The 18,080-nt window shown below is 48.0% G+C and overlaps 1 protein-coding gene across 1 annotated transcript in view; it reads right to left on the reverse strand.

The window, feature by feature from the left end:
* Positions 1–18,080, reverse strand: part of PRELID3A (PRELI domain containing 3A) — a 44,222-nt gene that overhangs the window by 2,498 nt on the left and 23,644 nt on the right. The window contains exons 2-6 of the mRNA XM_077778261.1: positions 5,244–5,643; positions 4,049–4,138; positions 2,833–2,903; positions 2,633–2,735; positions 722–809 (exon numbers count right to left, since the gene is read on the reverse strand). Coding sequence (XP_077634387.1) covers positions 756–809; positions 2,633–2,735; positions 2,833–2,903; positions 4,049–4,138; positions 5,244–5,612 — 687 coding nt within the window. The 5' untranslated portion in view covers positions 5,613–5,643 and the 3' untranslated portion in view covers positions 722–755. The remainder of the gene's footprint in view (positions 1–721; positions 810–2,632; positions 2,736–2,832; positions 2,904–4,048; positions 4,139–5,243; positions 5,644–18,080) is intronic.

Here is an 18,080-nt window from a genome sequence, read left to right on the forward strand (position 1 = left end):
CAGAGCAGCACAGTATGGAAAGTCAATAGGGTGGGGGGTTTCAAGGCAGGAGTATAAGGATTCACTAAACAGAGGGAAGCAGGAAACGCTGACTTTCCTACAAAGTATGAAGATGACCAATTAAGTGTCAAATCCCTTCCTGACGGTCTAGCCACTGGTGGCCTAGGAAACCAAGGAACTTTTGTGAAGCTCAAGAAGATGCTAGAAATGGCTTCTGCCACTAAAAGGAAAGAGCCAGTGGCAGTCACACGGCCGGGGCAGGATTCCCCCCGGCCCCGCCGCGCTGACGCTAGGGCACAGAGCATTCTTCATGAGAACATGTGCAAATACTCGGACCCTGCCCCAAATGAAAAAATTCTCCCGTTTGATCGGCCTTTAACACTGTCTGAACTACTAGTGAGAGCCTCTTTTTGGCAATGTACTAGTTACAGGAAATGTTTGGGCAAGCAGGTCCTGAGAACGGCTTGGGACCAGCTGAGCTCCCTCCATCACAGACCAGATAACAAATGCTCAAGTCTCTCTGGGAAATAAATCCTGCCATGAAACAAGGAGATGAGTTAGGAAGAGGATGAACTAATGACTGTTTCCGTTACAGAAGATACTAAGGAGCACCGGGCCGGAGACGCATGCAGCCGCACCTGTAAACACCCCACACCACACACCATGCACACGGTCAGCAAGATGCTAGGTTCTCTACTGGGTTAAAGAATACCATAGTTACCACTGTTCATCACAAGGTGCGGGTGCAGACCCCGTTAGCTCACAGCATGCTCAGAATTTTCAATTATCCACTCAATAGCAGCCCACCCCTGGAGCAACACAGAAAGGGTTCAACACGGTGTAAGAAGTGCTGCTTCTCGCACTGCAGACGGCAAGCCACGACCTGTATTTTAAATGGCAGAAGGAAAGCGCTGTGGTTTTAGAGGAGACACAGCAGTAACCGTTTGTGAACAATCTTTCTCCGTAAGCAGGCAGCTTCTCAAGCTCAGAAATCAGGTGGTACGTGTTCTGCCTGGAATTCTCACACGGGCTCGGGCTGTACCGACACCGGCACCCGCCATCTGCACTGTCATCTCCTGAGTGCGGGACGAGGGGGCAGTCTCACCGCCTGCTCGATGGCTCATCCCACCCAAATCCCAGGATGACCTGCCCTCCTCCTCCTGTGTCCTGTCCCGGGCATCTTCCCAGCTGCTGGGATGCTCTCAGACAGTGACACAGCTGGGGGGAGAAGGGAGTCAGCACGGCAGTCCCTAACAGGAAGTGAAATAACATCATTTGGCCTCGCTCAGTTTCCCCAGACTTTTCTCGCAAGAGGTCTCAGGTGGCTTTGGCCTCACCAAGTAGTCCCTTCCTTCTAGAATTTATTTCTTTCAGTAAACATTTAGGGCGCCCGTCCTAGGGCCGACACTGGCCACACAAACGTGAGGTTCTGTCTCCTCTTAGGAGGGCTCGCAGTGAGGACACTAGGCACTGCGTACCCCCCTCCCCCCGCCTCCCCTGAACTGAGCTGAGCTATTGCCAACATTTCTTGAATCAGGATTTTTCTTAAAAACAGGGCAGACTGGGGGCACCTGGGCAGCTCAGTCGGTTAAGTGTCCAACTCTGGCTCAGGTCATGATCTCACGGTTTGTGGGTTTGAGCCCGGCATCCAGCTCTGTGCTGACAGCTCAGAGCCTGGAGCCTGTTTCGGATTCTGTGTCTCCCTCTCTGCCTCTCTCCCACTCACACTGTCTCTCTCTCTCAAAAAATAAATATTAAAAAAAAGTTGTTGTTGTTGTTTTTTTAAAACAAGGCAAACTGGCTCTTCTATCAGTGCCTAGGCTAAATGCAAGCCAGAAGGGCTTTCCAGTTAAATTGTGCCAAGCATAACAGGCATCCCCGGATCCCCGGAAAGAAGAACTGCTTCTGACCAAATCAAACCAGGAGAGAGCGGGGGAGGGGAGGACAGCCAGGAAGACGTCAGCAAAGGCCCTGCTCTAGCGAGTGACATTACCTTGAACTCGAGTGACATTACCTTGAACTCGAATAACGGCTTCCACGCATCCAAGCTCTTTCCGTCAGCTGTGCTGGAGAGGAGGGGCAACCTGGACTCGGTGAGCAGTGTCCGCCTCACTAAGGCGGCCCTCCAGCTAGGGACCTGGGGAGGACGGCCTCCTGCGATCCAACCTTTCTCCTGTCACCTCCACAAAGCTTACTCCCAAATCCTGCCAGAGGGGAGGCGCAAAGACGGCAGCTGACTCCGGGGAACTTCGCAGACTAGAGGTTCAGCCAAAGCCGCTAGGTGCCTGTTCGGTAGGAAACTACAATTCCCCAATACCCTGCCTGAAGATGTTAACGTGTGGGGTTTGTTCTGTTCACTGAGCCTGCGCTATTTTGGCTCTCTGAAGTGATGGTTGCTTCCGCTGGGCGTATGTTCCAGATTCACCCAGCACTTCCCCCGCAGGCCTGGGCCAGCCCTCCCTGCGGCCAGTTTTCAGTGTCACAGTGGAAAACGCTGTGACAGCCAGCACAAGCTCAGCGGGCGATGGAGGGCCGCAGCGCTCCGCAGGACTTAAGGGCCTATACATCTCACCCCCTAAAGCTGGCACTGAACATCTGGGGTGCACACAGGGCCCGGGACTGAGGTCCATACCTTCTTTGCATTGGAGGATATCGTGCTGGCCATCAGACTTTCCAGGTAGCTGCCGAGGCTGATCCCCTTCACGGTGATGATGGCTTCTTGTGTGAGCACAGTCCTACGGAAGAGCAGCAAGTAAAGGGGCTGAGCAGGGGAGGCCCCAGCGCATCCTGACCTGGGAATTCAACGTGTCAATCCAGGACGCAATGACTTACATTTCAGGGTCCTCCGGATGGGGTGTGTATACCAGCCTCTCGTTCACCGACACCAAGTTTGTGAGTGTGATCTTGAAACAACAACAAAATGGTTTCAGGTTTTATTTCTCTTGCATTTCTTCCCAAACCTGCTCAACCTCCCCTTCCATCCTCAATTCACCACTGACTGAAGCCAGAACAGAGGACACATGACGTCCTAGGGAAACGTAGCCCTGGCCACCCCTTCCTGCGGCCGTCGCCTGTCCTCCACACCCGAACCAGAGTCTGGCCTGGCCTTACGCACTTTCAGACTGCCAAACCATCAGCAGCCATACAAAAGCCTCACACTTGAGGGTCAGCATCCAGGTAAATAGGCATGAAGCTGCTGATTTTATAAAATAAGCCATGTTTCTAGCTCCTGCATCTTCCCCAACATATTTTTTTGAATATGCAGTAGGCCGATATAAATTTTTCTGAGAGGAATGAAGGGAAAAAGGTGCTTGTAAAATTAGCGTTAAAGGGGCACCTTGGTGGCAGAGTCAGTTAAGCGTCTGACTTCAGCTCAGGTCATGATCTCGTGGTTCGTGGGTTTGAGCCGCACCCCGGGCTCTATGCTGACAGCTCAGAGCCTAGAGCCTGGAGCCTGCTTCCGATTCTGTGTCTCCCTCTCTCTCTGCCCCTCCCCCGCTCATGCTCTGTCTCTCTCTCAAAAAAGAAATAAACATTTTAAAAAAAAGAATAAAAAAAATTAGTGCTAAAAATCATCTGCTGGTTACAAAGGTGTGTTCACTTTGTGACGATTCATTATGGGCATTTTTTCTATGCACTTATTATACTGGGATAAAAAGATAAATACAATACTGCTAAATAAATTTAAACTTTCTATTAAAAATAAAAGATCATTGGGGCGCCTGGGTGGCTTAGTCGGTTAAGCGTCTGACTTTCGCTTAGGTCATGATCTCCCGGTTCGTGGGTTCAGGCCCCGCGTCGGGCTCTGTGCTGACTACCAGCTCAGAGCCTGGAGCCTGTTTCAGTCTGTGACTCCCTCTCTCTCTGACCCTCCCCTGCTCACGCTCTCTCTCTCTCTCCTAGAAATAAATAAAAAACATTAAAACATAAAAATAAAAATAAAAGATCACTTAGACCAAAAGTGGGCTGGAAATAAGATTAAATGAAGACATTACACACCATCACCAGGAAATATCAAGCACCTTTCTCATCTTAGGCCATTGCTTACATTGGTGGAACAAAGTTCCATTTTCTTTTCTACTGGATCCACAACAGAATGTTCTTTGATGTATGTCAAAGTCCGACTGGTTCCCAAAATCTAAAAAACAAAGCAAAACTGGCATAGTAATGTGTCAAAAATTTATTCTGTAGCATCAAACACAAAATGCCATTTCATTTACTAATTAATTCCTTTATTCAACAAATGACACAAGGGGGCACGTGGCCATGGAAGGCCCTGCACAGCTCCTTCCGGGGGTCTCTGCCTCAGCAGGGGAGGCAGACATCGAACAAATGAATGGATTCAGGTAGAGCTGAGTGTGTGGCAGTAATAAATGCCCTGATGAAAAAGAGAATGGTGAGGGGCGGGCAGCGTGGGGAAGGCCCCTCTTCCGGGGGGCAAACCCAGGCAGGGGGGGCGCCATGAACTCTGGTTCTGGGTTTAGCAGGTCAGTTTGCAGTCAGCTCCCAGGGCCAGACCTGGCAGACTGAGCTCCTGGCAGTGAGAGGCCAGCATGACTGGGGTGCTGGGCCCACGCCACGGCTTGGACTCTGTTGAGAAGCGGACAGGGTCTGCATGGGCACAGGAAAGCTGTGCTCAGATTTACACAGTCAATGACCTCCCTGATGGCTCCATGGAAGAGACCTGTCGGGACTGAATGTGTCCCCAAAGTTCATGTGTTGATGCCCTGACCCCCAACACCTCAGAATATGACTATATTTGGAAACAGGGTCTTTTGAGAGGTAATTAAGTTTACATGGGGGTCAATAGGATGGGCCCTAACCCAGTCCGAGCAGTGTCCTTATAAGGAGCTAAGAACACACTGAGGGAGACACCAGGGCTGCGTGGGGTCCAGCGACCACCACCTGCAGAGGAAGCAGGGCAGCCGTCTGCCCAAGGAAGAGGGGCTGGGACAGACCCTTCCCTCACGGTCCTCGGCAGAACCAAGCCTGCCCCTGCCTTGATCTCGGACCTCCCCCCGCCCCCCCAAGCCTGCGGTATCTGGTCAGGCCCAGGGCCATGGAGTGACGCAGGAGAGGAGCCTGTGGGGGCGGGGCCAGACCTGAGGGCCGGGAAGCCACGCCACCCATCAGGTGACCTCAGGACCCACAGAGATAGAAAATTAGTGAAGTTTACAGAGAAACAAACCAGCTCTCAGGTTTCTCTGACGTCCTGAGTGGGTGCTCTAAGGGAAGGCTGTCACTTCCTGCAGATGGGCGCCCGCAGGGCACATGCAAGTGCGGCAGGAACAACTAGGGAGCAGCCAGGTGGTGTGGGTACAGCCCTGGCAGGGCGATGCGGGCACAGGGGAGGTGATGCAGGGGGCAGGCGTGCGATGCAGGTATAGCCCAGGCAGGGTGATGCGGGCGCGGGGTGGGGGTGGGGGGCGATGCGGGTGCAGTGGGGACGACGAAGGAATAGCCCGGGAGAGGTGGGTGCAGCGGGGAGAGGCGGGGGGGGGCGGGGGCGGCNGGAGGCGGTGGCTATGCAGCCGGCCCCGGCCATCCACGCTGCGCTCCAGCACGTCAACTCCCACGACGCAGGGGTTCATTGGATTCGGGTACTTCCTCATGGCAGCTTTGATGACAGTGTCCCATGGGTGGCTGGTGGGGAAAATACAATCACTCAGCATAAGCAGGCAATCCCTACACCTGTAAAGTGTGTCACAGTGGCGCGGGAGGGCCAGAGACGCGGTGGCCCACACAGTGAAGTGAATCAAGGTTAATGCTCATTAAAAGCTTCTCTCTTTTGGCTTTAATTAAAGGTGTATTCGAACAAATCTGTCTGAGGCATCCGGCTCCACACCCAAATCCTGGATCTTGTGATCCTTCTGGGCTGACCAGAGGCAACCGGAGGGCTTTGCCTGGGAGGACTCGCAGGACACTGGGGACGCAGAGGTCTCTGGCTGCTGGCACCGAGCTCGGTGTGTCTGCATTCCCCGCCCAGGTGCTGCACTCACAGGCCACCCCATCGCTGGGGCCTTGGCCGAGCCACTTCCCACCTTCCCGACCTCCCCTTCCTCCGCCACCTCACCCTTGAACAACACTGGTTTGAACTGCACGGGTCCACTTCCGTGTGGATTTTTTTCAATAAATACAGAAAAGTACTGTAATTGTATTTTCTCTTCCTTATGATTTTCTTAATACCATTTTCTGTTCTTTAGCTTAATGTAAGAATACAGTATATAATGTATAAAATATGTGCTCATTAACTGTTCATGTTATCAGTAAGGCTTCCAGTCCATAGTAGGCATAAGCTAATTTCTTGGGGGAAGCAAAAGCTCTACATAATTTTCAATCTACAGATTCAGTGTAACCCCTATTAAAATGACAATAACATTTTTCACAGAACTAGAACAAATAACACAAAAATGTGTATGGAACCACAGAAGACCCCGAATAGCCAAAGCAGTCTTCTGAAAGAAGAACAAAGCTGGAGGTATCACAATCCCAGATTTCAAGGTTAACTACAAAGCTGTAGTAATCAAACAGTATGGTACTGGCACAGAAATAGACAACACAGATCAAAAGAACAGAATAGAGAGCCAGAAATAGACCAGCACTTACATGGTCAACTACCAAAAAGGAGACAAGAATATAATTGGGAAAAGACAGTCTCTTCAGTAAATGATGCTAGGAAAACGGAACAGTTACATTCAAAAGGATGACACTGGAAGGGGCGCCTGGGTGGCTCAGTCAGTTAAGCTCCCAACTCTTAATTTCAGCTCAGGTCATGATCTCATGGTTCCTGAGATCAAGCCAACGTCAGGCTCTGCGCCAACAGTGAGGAGCCTGCTTGATTCTCTCTCTCCGCCCCTCCCCTTGCTCATGCACATGTGCGTGCTATCTCTCTCAAAATAAATAAATAAATACATTTTAAAAAAATGAAATTGGACCGCTTTCTTACACCATATACAAAAATAAATTCAAAATGGATTAAAGACCTAAATGTGGGGCATGAAACCATAAAACTCCTAGAGAAAAACATAGGTAGTGAGTTTTTTGACATTGGCTGTAGCAATATTTTTCCGGCTGTCTCCCAAGGCAAGAGAAACAAAAGCAAAGATAAATTATTGGGACAACACCGAAAATAAAAGAAAATAATTAAAAAATAAAGCTTTTGCACAGTGCGGGAAACCATCAACAGAATAAAAAGGCAACCTAATGAAAGGGAGAAGATATTGGCAAATGATATATCTGATAAGGGATTAATATCCAAAATATATAAAGAATTTATTCAACTCAATACCAAAAAAACCCCCAAATAATCCGATTAAAAATGGGCAGACGACCTAAATAGACATTTTTCCAAATAAGACATACAGTTGGCCAACATACACACAAAAAGGTGCTCCAGATCACTAACCATCAGGGAAATGAAAGTCAAAACCATAAGAAGCTATCACCTTATGTTTATCAAAATGGCTAAAATAAAAAAGACAAGAAGTTGGTAAGAATATGGAGAAAAAAGGGGCACCTGGGTGGCTCAGTCGATTAAGCGTCCGACTTCAGCTCAGGTCATGATCTCATAGCTCATGGGTTCGAGCCCCATGTCAGGCTCTGTGCTGACAGCTCGGAGCCTGGAGCCTAGAGCCTCCTTCTGATTCTGTGTCTCCCTCTCTCTCTCTGCCCTTCTCCCACTCACAATCTCTCTCTCAAAAATAAATAAACATTAAAAATTTTTTAAAAAGAATATAGAGAAAGAACCCTCACACATTGTTCAGGAATGTAAATTGGTACAGCCATTGTGGAAAACAGTATGAAGTTCCTCAAAGAATTAAAAATAGAAGTACTATACAATCCAGTCATTCCACTACTGGGTATTCACCCAAAGAAAATGAAAATACTAGTTCAAAACGATATTTGCATTCCTGTGTTTACTGCAGCATTATTTACAATAGCCAAGATATGGAAACAACCCAAGTATCTACTGACAAAATGAATGCATAAAGAAGATGTGGTCTACATATACAATGGAATATTACTCAGCCATAAAAAAGGAGGAGACCTTGCCATTTATGACAACACGGGTGGACCTAGATGGTATTATGCTAAGTCAGACAAAGAAAAATATCATAGAATTTCACTTATATGCGGAATCTAAAAAGCAAAACAAAGGAATAAATAAAATGCAGAGACAGATGCATAAATACAGAGAACAAACTGGTGGTTGTCAGAAGGGAGGGGGTGGGCAGCATGAGTGAAGAGGACTGGGAGATACAGGCTTCCAGTTGTACAATGAGTAAGTCATGGGGATAAAAGGTACAGCACAGGGGGACCTAGATGGCTCAGTTGGTTAAGCGTCCAAATTTTGATCTCGGCTCAGGTCATGATCTCACAGTTTGTGAGTTCAAGCCCCACATTGGGCTCTGCGCGGATGGCGTGGAGCCTGCTGGGGATTCTGTCTCTCCTTCTCTCTGCCCTTCACCTGCTTGTGCTGTCTCACTCAAAATAAATCAGTAAAAAGATTTCTTTTAAAAGAAAGAAAGAAAGAAAGAAAGAAAGGAAGGCAGGCAGGCAGGCAGGCAGGCAGGCAGGCACAGCATAGGGATGTGGTCAGCGGTACTGTAATACTTTGTATGGTGGTTACACCTGTGGTGAACCTAGCACGGCGTACAGAGGTGTTGAATCACCGTGTGGTACGCCCGAAACTAACGTAATATTGTGTGTTAACTATACTTCAATTTAAAAAAAGGTATTTAGGGTATTTAGGAAGTAGTAGTACTTTGTAACTAATTGTTAGAGAAAGAAAAGTAAAGGGACCATACATTCCAGTTTGCCCAGGACAGTTCCAGTTTTTGCCTTTTGTCCTATCGCACATACTAAGAGTTTCCCCTTTTGCTTTCAAAGGCATCCTAAATTAGATGATAAATTAGGTGTTAATCCTGGAAATAAGGAAAGAGGAGGATTCAAGAATGATGCCCAGGTTTTTGGCTTGAACAACTGTGTGGATAGTTGGGCCATTTACTGAAAGAGTTTATTTGTTTTTTAAATTATACACAATTTTCAGCTGTGCAGGGGATCAGCGCCCCCTAAGCACCCGCATTATTCAAGGGCCAACTGTACTTTGTTCCAACTTCTAAGTTGGATGTGATGGGAAGTGGCCAACCTATTTCTTCTGATTATAAAAAATAAGTGTCCAAAATACTGAAAAACAAAGAAAAGTATGAAAATAAAACCATCCACAATTCCACTACCCAACGATGACCACAGCCTGTGTGGAGTCCCCGAGGGTGTCCCCAGTCCTCCCTGAAGCTACCGCTCCTTGTGTCGCCCTGAGCCCTTGTGGTGGGGGGTGGACACCTTTGTCCCTATTTTGTTTCCTGCTATCAGAGAGGCCGCAAGCCAGGTCCACAGCTGTCCCACTGCTGGGGCAAGGCTGGTTCAGTGCTAGTTGAGGCTCGAAACCTGATGGTAGTCCACAGGATGTCAGGCACCACCTTCAGATGTTGAGGGTGGCCCGTCCCCGAGTCCTTATTCCCCTAATTCTTCCTTCCTCCAACATGCGTGCCCCCAGGAGGCATCCGAGCCCCCTGCGAAGATGGGTGCGTCAACAACACCATCATTCTTCAGACACACCCAGACAAGGTTAAACAGCATGGGTAGGGGGCGCCTGGGTGGCTCAGTCAGTTGAACGTCCGACTTCGCCTCAGGTCATGATCTCACACTCTGTGAGCTCAAGCCCTGCGACGGGCGCTGTGCAGACAGCTCGGAGCCTGGAGCCTGCTTCGGATTCTGTGTCTCTCTCTCTCTCTGCCCCTCCCCTGCTCATGCTCTGTCTCTCTGTCTCTCAAAAATAAATAAACGTTAAAAAAATTTTTTTAAAAAGCATGGGTAGACATAGCCCAGGCTCAAAACCAAAATACACACACACATACACACACACATGCACCTTAAAAAGACTGAACTAGCATCTGCCTCAAACCATACTCAGATCATATTGTCTGCTTTGTATATGTAATTGATGATGAACATCTTCATCATGAACCTATTTTCAGAAATGTGATTATAAACAGCTGCGCAATAGGTTACCCTGCAGACATTTGTATTTAACCAATTCCCTATGGTGGGTTATTTTTTTAAAGTTTATTTATTTATTTTGAGAGAAAGATACAGAGAAAGCGAGCAGGGGAGGGGAAGAGAGAGAGGGAAAGAATCCCAAGCAAGCTCCGCACCATCAGCACAGAGCCTGATGTGGAGCTCAAACTCACAAACCACAGTTTTGAGTTTGAGTTCAAGACCTGAGCCAAAACCAAGAGTCAAATGCTTAACCGACTGAGCCTCCCAGGTGCCTCCCTCTGGTGAGTTATTTAGTTTGCTCAGCAAAATAAAGACAGTAGTGGCCACTGGGGGACACTCATCTTTCATTTATATAATTCTTCCTTAAGATAAATTCTTGGAAATGGAATTACTAAATCAAGTATCAAAGATTATGAGAGGGGCGCCTGGGTGGCTTAGTCGGTTGAGTGTCCGACTTTCGCTTAGGTCATGATCTCGTGGTTCGTGGGTTCGGGCCCCGCGTCGGGCTCTGTGCTGACTGCCAGCTCAGAGCCTGGAGCCTGTTTCAGTCTGTGACTCCCTCTCTCTCTGACCCTCCCCTGCTCACGCTGTCCCCCCCCCCTCCTAGAAATAAATAAAACATTAAAAATTAAAAAAAAAAAAAGATTATGAGAAAATTGAAGGTTTTTGTTCCATATTTGACATCCTTTTAAAGTATCACTTACTGGGGGTGCCTGGGTGGCTCAGTCGGTTGGGTGGCCGACTTCAGCTCTGGTCATGATCTCATGGTTCATGGATTCCAGCCCCGCATCGGGCTCTGTGCTGACAGCTAGCTCAGAGCTTGGAGCCTGTTTCAGATTCTGTGTCTCCCTTTCTCTCTGACCCTCCCCTGCTCATGCTGTCTCTCTCTCTCTCTCAGAAATAAATAAAACATTAAAAAAAATTTTTTTTAAATAAAGTATCACTTACTGGGGTGCCTGGCTGGCTCAGTCGGTTGAGCTTCTGACTTCGGCTCAGGTCATGATCTCGTAGTTTGTGGGTTTGAGCCCCACATCATGCTCTGTGCTGACAGCCCAGAGCCTGAAGCCTATTTCGGATTCTGTGTCTCCCTCTCTCTCTGACCCTCCCCTGCTTGCACTCGGTCTCTCTCTCTCTCTCAAAAATAAACATTAAAAACTTTTTAAAAATAAAATAAAGTTACTGATCATTAATTTACTTTATCCTCATAAAATCTGTCCCAGCTCCGAAAGTCTGCAGCAGGGCTCCCTCCCCTATGTTCTTTCCATTGCATTCCATGGCTTCTAAATTGGCAGGAACTGGTCTAAAATCCCCTCTCTTAGACAAAGAAATGCTTTTTGAAACCGTGGAACCATGGCACTGAGTTAATGCATCTACCAACTGTAACATAAACAGATGAAGAGATAGAGATGTGGTTGCACTGATCACTCTGTAGGACCCAGACAGCTGAGCCTCCTCTGAGGAAGAACAGTCAAGGGTATGTCATCCAAGATCTAGGGAAGGAGGGAGAATCTGGGCACACATAAAAGCTGCGAGGGACCTAGTTTACAGGGGGTCCTTCTCAACAAAATACTCTGCAGACGCTACAGGCTAAGGTCTTAAGAGTTGCTCCTGGAAAAAAATCCCTTCTTTAAGCAGAATAGGCACTGCCTCTTAAAACTACTTAAAACTATCCTCTCTCTCTCTCTCAGAACTAAATAAAACATTAAAAAAAAAAAATAGGGGCACCTGGGTGGCTCAGTCGGTTAAGCATCCGAGTTCGGCTCTCACAGTTCGTGGGTTCAAGCCCCACATTGGGCTCTGTGCTGACAGCTAGCTCAGAGACTGGAGCCTGCTTCAGAGTCTGTATCTCCCTCTCTCTGACCCTTCCCTGCTCATGCTGCCTCTCTCTCTCTCGCTCTCTCTCTCTCTCAGAAATAAATAAAACATTAAAAAAACTACTTATAACTATCAAAAAGTTGAAGAAATATTGGTATTAAGCGTATCTTACACAATAATCTTTCTTTTATATAGAAACCTTACATCTTTCTCACTGATGATTTAAACTAAATACAAGTCACTTATGACACTCACATAATAAATAATCCCACTGAGGGGTGCCTGGGTGGCTCAGTCGGTTTAGCATCCGACTTCGGCTCAGGTCATGATCTCACGGTTTGTGGGTTCAAGCCCCACGTCAGGCTCTGTGCTGACAGCTAGCTCAGAGCCTGGAGCCCGTTTCAGATTCTGTATCTCCCTCTCTCTTTGCCCCTCCCCTGCTCATGCTGTCTCTCTCCCTCTCTCAGAAAAAAATAAAACATTAAAATTTTTTTAATAAATAAATAATCCCACTGATTATAGAATGACCACACCCATTAATAGACACATCAACAGATGCAGGAAATATCTTTTTTTAAATAACAAGAGTTAAGTACATGCTTCCTGGTTAAAGGCAATAGCCTCACAGTCGATTGGCAAAAACGGCGAAGCCTGGCAATATGGTGTTGGAGAGGACAGGGGAAAGGGGGGAGACGGAGCTGTCAGTGATACAATGGCCCAGGCCCTGAGAGACGCTGAGCAAGCAGGTACCGTGATGTCAGGGCTCGGGTGCAGGGGTCTGGGTCAGGCAGGACAGGAATTGGCTGCAGTGCATCCTTCGGGGGCGTGGCCCCGGCTTTGGCTTCGGGTCACTCACGGTGACCGGGGTGCAGTGGGAACCCGGCCCCAGGGTGGGAGGCCCCCACCGAAGAGCGGCTGCCTCAGAGCACGGTGCCACCACCTGTGGCCGGGCAGCTCTCCGGCGGCGCCTGGAAGGTGACAACATTGCGCCCACCTGGCACACTGGGGAGCAGAAAGGAGTAACGGAGGCATCTGTCGACACACAGCCAGGGTGGCAGAAAGATGAGTGGGATGCGATTATAGGATGCCTGGGGTTTACCTAAAATAACCCGGCAGCGGGGGAAGGGGAGGGTGGGGAGCAGTGCGTGGGGACACGTGAAGGCAAGCCTGGCGGCAAGAGTGACTGTCAGTGTGGGAGATGGCAGTGGGCACTCACTATTCTCAGCTCTCCATTTTTGCATACTTTTAAAATTTCCATAACAAGCTTTTAAAATATATATACATATATATATAACTTGCCATAACCAAGGCAACGCACCCCTGCACCCACCCAAAGCGATTCGAGAACCAGACCCCAGGTTCTCAGAGCGGTCCACACCCCAGGGGGTTGGGGGGGGAAGTCAGCCAGGTCCAAACTGTCTCAACACTACTGAGACATGATTTGCCTCTCTCACCATATTGACATTTACCCCGATGCTGCAAAAGTAACAGAGGGTAAAGCTGTGGCCTCCCCCCACTAATTAAAGCCCTGACCCCAAACCACACTTGGTTTGGGTTTGGGGTCAGCACCCCCTGCTGTACACGCACTCAGGAAAACAATGCCGGTGTCTCTTAAGAACATCCATTGTTAAATAGTTAAGACTTAATTTTACAACATTAGACCCCTAAGTCCCACCCGTTTACTGATATTCTGACCGAGAGAACAGGACGAAGGCAGGACATGGTCCAGCTGCACGTGGGGGTCCGTGGCGGCTGGGGAAGCTCAGGGCAGCAGCCGGGTGGGGGCCCAGGTGGCTGCTTCTTTCCGGCCCAGCCCTCCAAGTAAAACACAGATGGACGACCTCTGGTTATTCAGACTTAGGCATATGGCAGACATTTTCTAAAAAATTAATAAAGTCAGCCTATCACTTCAAGAACTGATTGTATTTGCTGCCAAAGATAAAATTTGAGCTTCTGAGTGCAGACTGGAATTTTAGAACACTTGTCTACCATAAGCCCCATATGATGACTTCCCCATACTGTAAACCTGATGAATCCATATATGCCAGGTGACTGGTGCGTGATGTCACAAAATCATACAGGAGTGAAAGACCCAGGCAGATGACTCTGGTCATTTACATCGCAACAAAGTTCAGACAGACGCTACTATTTGTCTCCTTGTAGTAGCAAATAGCCCCAATTACTTAAAAAGACTATTAAAATACTGCTGCCTTTTCCAAATGGATTTGGTTCATACACTGTGTGAGACTGGGTTTTATTCATATATTTGAACCAAAACAACAGACTGCAAAACACTGAATACAGAAGCAAACATGAGAATCAAGCTACTTCTATTAAGCCAGAAATCAGCAAAAAAAAAAAAAATCAAACAGTGCCACTCTTACAAATTTTTGTGCTTTTGGAAAAAACAGGCTTGTTATTTAATAAAAATGTTATTTATATTAATGAGCAGGTCTATTATTAATTTTAATGAATTGATAAATGTTTAAATTTATCAGTTTTAATTTCTAATATGATAAATATCGATAGATGTAACACAGATAAAAACTGTTTGGGATACCCAATATTTTCTAAGAGTGTAAAGAGGTCCTATGGCTGAAGAGTTTGAGAATCACTAACTTAAGTGGGCCCTTGATATTAAATGGATCAGAAATATGCACAGGGGTGGATGATATGGAATTAAGGGGGAAATGTAATGAATGATCTTTCAAAAAGAGACAGGATAAACTGGACGTAGTCATACAATGGAATATCATGCAGCTATGAGACACATACACCTCATGAGCACACTGTTGTGTTGTGAAGAAAGGGAAATGGTCAAAAGATCTGTACCAAGTGATACTGATTTCTATTTGAAAACAACAGATGACACCACATGCTGTTTATGGATAAACGGGAACACACACACAGAAACGCAGTCAAATGGACCTTTGCAACATAGACCTTCAGAAGGATACCCACCAAATTCATAATCTTGTCTGCCTGTAGGGAAAAAGGGAGCAGCACTGGGAGGCACTCAACTTTTGTCTGTAATGTTCAATTTCTTTTATTTAAAAGAAGAGGAGTGAGGAGCAGAGGATCAGCACCTAGTCTGCACCTTGGAGGCTCACTGAATTCTTTTGGTGGGTAGCCAGCTGCCCTCGTTTTGCAAGGGCACCTGGTTTCCTGGAGGTTCCTCTGCCCCCCACTGAGCACCTACTCTGTGCCAGGCACTGGCAGAGTGCCAAGGACACAAAAATGAAGGAAGGAATGAAGGACTAATACAGGCTACCACACCAATGAAGCTCAAAAAAAATATGTGCCAGACATATAAAAGACGCCAGACACAAGCGACCACATACTGTATGAGGAGATTTATATGAAATGTCTGGAAAAGGCAAATCTATCGAAAGAGCAGTGTGGTGGTTGCCAGGGGCTGAGGATGAAAGCAGTGGGTCACCGTGAATGGGCACGAGGGGTCTTTGCAGGATGGCGGAAATGTTCTAAACCTGGACTACGGTGATGGTTGTGTAACTCTGCAAATGCACTAAGAATCGTTGAACTGTACACTTTAAATGGGTGGAGTTCATCAAGTGACTTTCCACAGTTGACCATTCACTTCTGCTTGTCAACCAACATTTCACAACTTCTAGGGCAGTCCTTCTCCGGTGCTCAATGACAAACCGGAGCCCCACTGCCTGGGCAAACAGTCTGAAGTGACTTAACTTCCCTCTGGATCTGGATGGTGCCACTTATGTCCCATCCTTGGAAGAATTGAGAAAAGAATCTCTGGGTCTCTCAAGGAACCCCAGTTGGGAAAGGCTGCAAGCAGAACAAACAAAAATCAACACTAAGTCTAGATCCTATAAAGTCTCAAGATCTCATTAAAAATAACTTCAGAGGTTTTAAACTACTTGATAAATTTTTATTTTACATAATAATAATAATGTATATAAAAAAGGCAAAGAATGACCATTCCGTTTCATGCAGTATTTTCTTTTTAAATAAACGAAACGCTTCTCTTAAGTGGGGTCAAGGAATCTTTAAAGGATGATTTCATAGTGTCACAGATCAAGCGACTTAGGAGAAGATACCATTTAGGTCATCGGGGTACTCTTAAACAGCTCGCAGTTTTCCATGCCGGCTTTGGAGGCCTTCCATGCCCACAAGTGCATTCAGGGTGAAAGACCCCCCACAAGCCTTCTCCACATTTGGCTTCCTCCCGGGCTCACAGCTTAGCGTCCGTGCTCAATTGCCCTGTACAATCTCAGCAAAGGACGGGGCCAGCTCTCCAGGCCTCTGTTCTTCCCCAGGACGACGTGCGCCCTGCCCCAAAGAGCGCCCTGTGCAGGCGAGATCGGGCCTGTTCCCGGGTGGGCTGGGGAGTGCGCACCGTCACTTCGCCGGGTCTCCTCCCCGCCACGTCCACCCGGGCCTCCCTGCACACCTGTGCGCCCTGCCGCGGAAGGCACTCCCCGGCCCCCCAACCGTCCGGCCCTCGACGGCTAACAGATCCGTCTCCGCGGCTCGGCCCTCCGCCAGCCCCCAAAGGAAAGGCCGCCCTCCGCCCCCCGGCTTTAGCAATCCCACCACGGGCCTCCGTCAGTCAGGCGGCCCCTCCATCAAACAGACTGCACCACTCGGCGGGTTCTCAGCCTAACGTCGTCCTAGAAGAGACAGGGCCTGCCCCTCTTTTTAGGATGCCGGGGCCGCAGTCTGGGAACGGCCAGTGCGGGGCTGGGCGGGCGCTGCGAGGCCCGGTCTGGGGTCTAGCCTTCCTCTGCCTCCCCCAGCGGCTNNCTGCTTGCTTGTCACTTGGCCACCGCGGTTGTGGTCGCTAAAAATAGGGATGCGGGACTCAGCTGTCCCCGCGGACGGGGCATCTGCGCTGCGGCAAGGAGATGCGCGGATAGCACTAGCTGCAGATGCAGGGATGGAGGTGAGGGACTAATTCTCATCGTTCAGGTTGACCACATTCTCCCACAGCTCTTTCCAGTCAGGCTGGTTTTTACTGTTGGAAAGTATAAAGAAAAACAAAATCTCCTGNGTTTTACTACTGAGTAAGCATTAAGCCAGAATGTAATGCGTGTCACAGGCTGTCCCCTAAAGAGATTGCAAAGACAGCAAGAAATCCACCCTCTATATATAGCGAGGCAGGTGCAATACCTTCCATCCATGTTCTCAAGTGAGAGGACTTGACAACACCGTTTGTCACACAGTTCATGCTAAAGTTACCTAGCAATTAGAGTGGCTGTTTTTATTTGCTAATTGTCTTTATCCAAAGGAGCAATAAAATTCTCCTGTCGTTACCATAGAAGGTAGGCTTGAAGCCAGGTGCTCCTGAAAATTAAGCTAACATTTCAAAGAGATGGCTCCCAGGACTTTGACAGAAAACACTTCTGGGTTGTAAAACTGGCAAGGGGCCTACTTAGCTTTTGAAAACATTTACACGCATCTCAAAAGGACAGAGGACTTACAAGTTTTCTAGAGTAAATGCTCTTTAAGAAGGGAAGGGAGCAGTTCTTTTCCTTTTGCATCAGGGAGAAACCAATTTTTTTTTCTTTTTAGATTTGTATTTACCCTGCACTACCACAACCAAAGTTCAAGTGCAAAGAAGCTGACGCTTGTTTTGTGAAGAAGTTGACCTGCATGAGGGCAGGGACCTCACCCGGTTCAGTACTGAATCTCAGGACTTAGCACGGCAGCCGGCATTGAGTGGGCATCCAGAGCCTGTTTGTGCAATGAGCCAGTGAAGTGGAAAGAGAACACAGAACCAGCCAGAAGACCGAGGTTAGGATCCTGGCTCCATCATCTACTTATGCTGACCTTTACCACCTATGGCTTTAACCTTACAGTAATCTTCCAGAGTTGGTGCTACTATACCTGTTTCATAGATGAGCAGCTTGGGGTTTAAGAAAGTATAAAAGCTCTCTCAGTGTTCACACACTAAGGGATGGAGCTGAAACCTGGCACTGGCCATTCCCAGACAGCGACCTTGGCATCCTGAAAAAAAGAGCCAGCTCTGTCCTTTCTAGGGGCCATTAGGTAGAGAACTCACAGAGCAATGCAGTCTATTGGATTCAGGGGCCACCTGGCTGATGAGGCCTGTGATGGAACTGCCAGAGCAGGTGGCTGGGTGGGGGGCCTTCCTTTGGGGGCTGGTGGAAGGCTGAGCTGCTGACAGACCCCAGCTACCCATATAGGGCTGGACAGTGGGGTTTGCACGA

This window comes from Crocuta crocuta, unplaced genomic scaffold, assembly GCF_008692635.1.
Source record: "Crocuta crocuta isolate KB4526 unplaced genomic scaffold, BGI_CrCroc_1.0 scaffold26, whole genome shotgun sequence".
Lineage (NCBI taxonomy): Eukaryota > Metazoa > Chordata > Mammalia > Carnivora > Hyaenidae > Crocuta > Crocuta crocuta.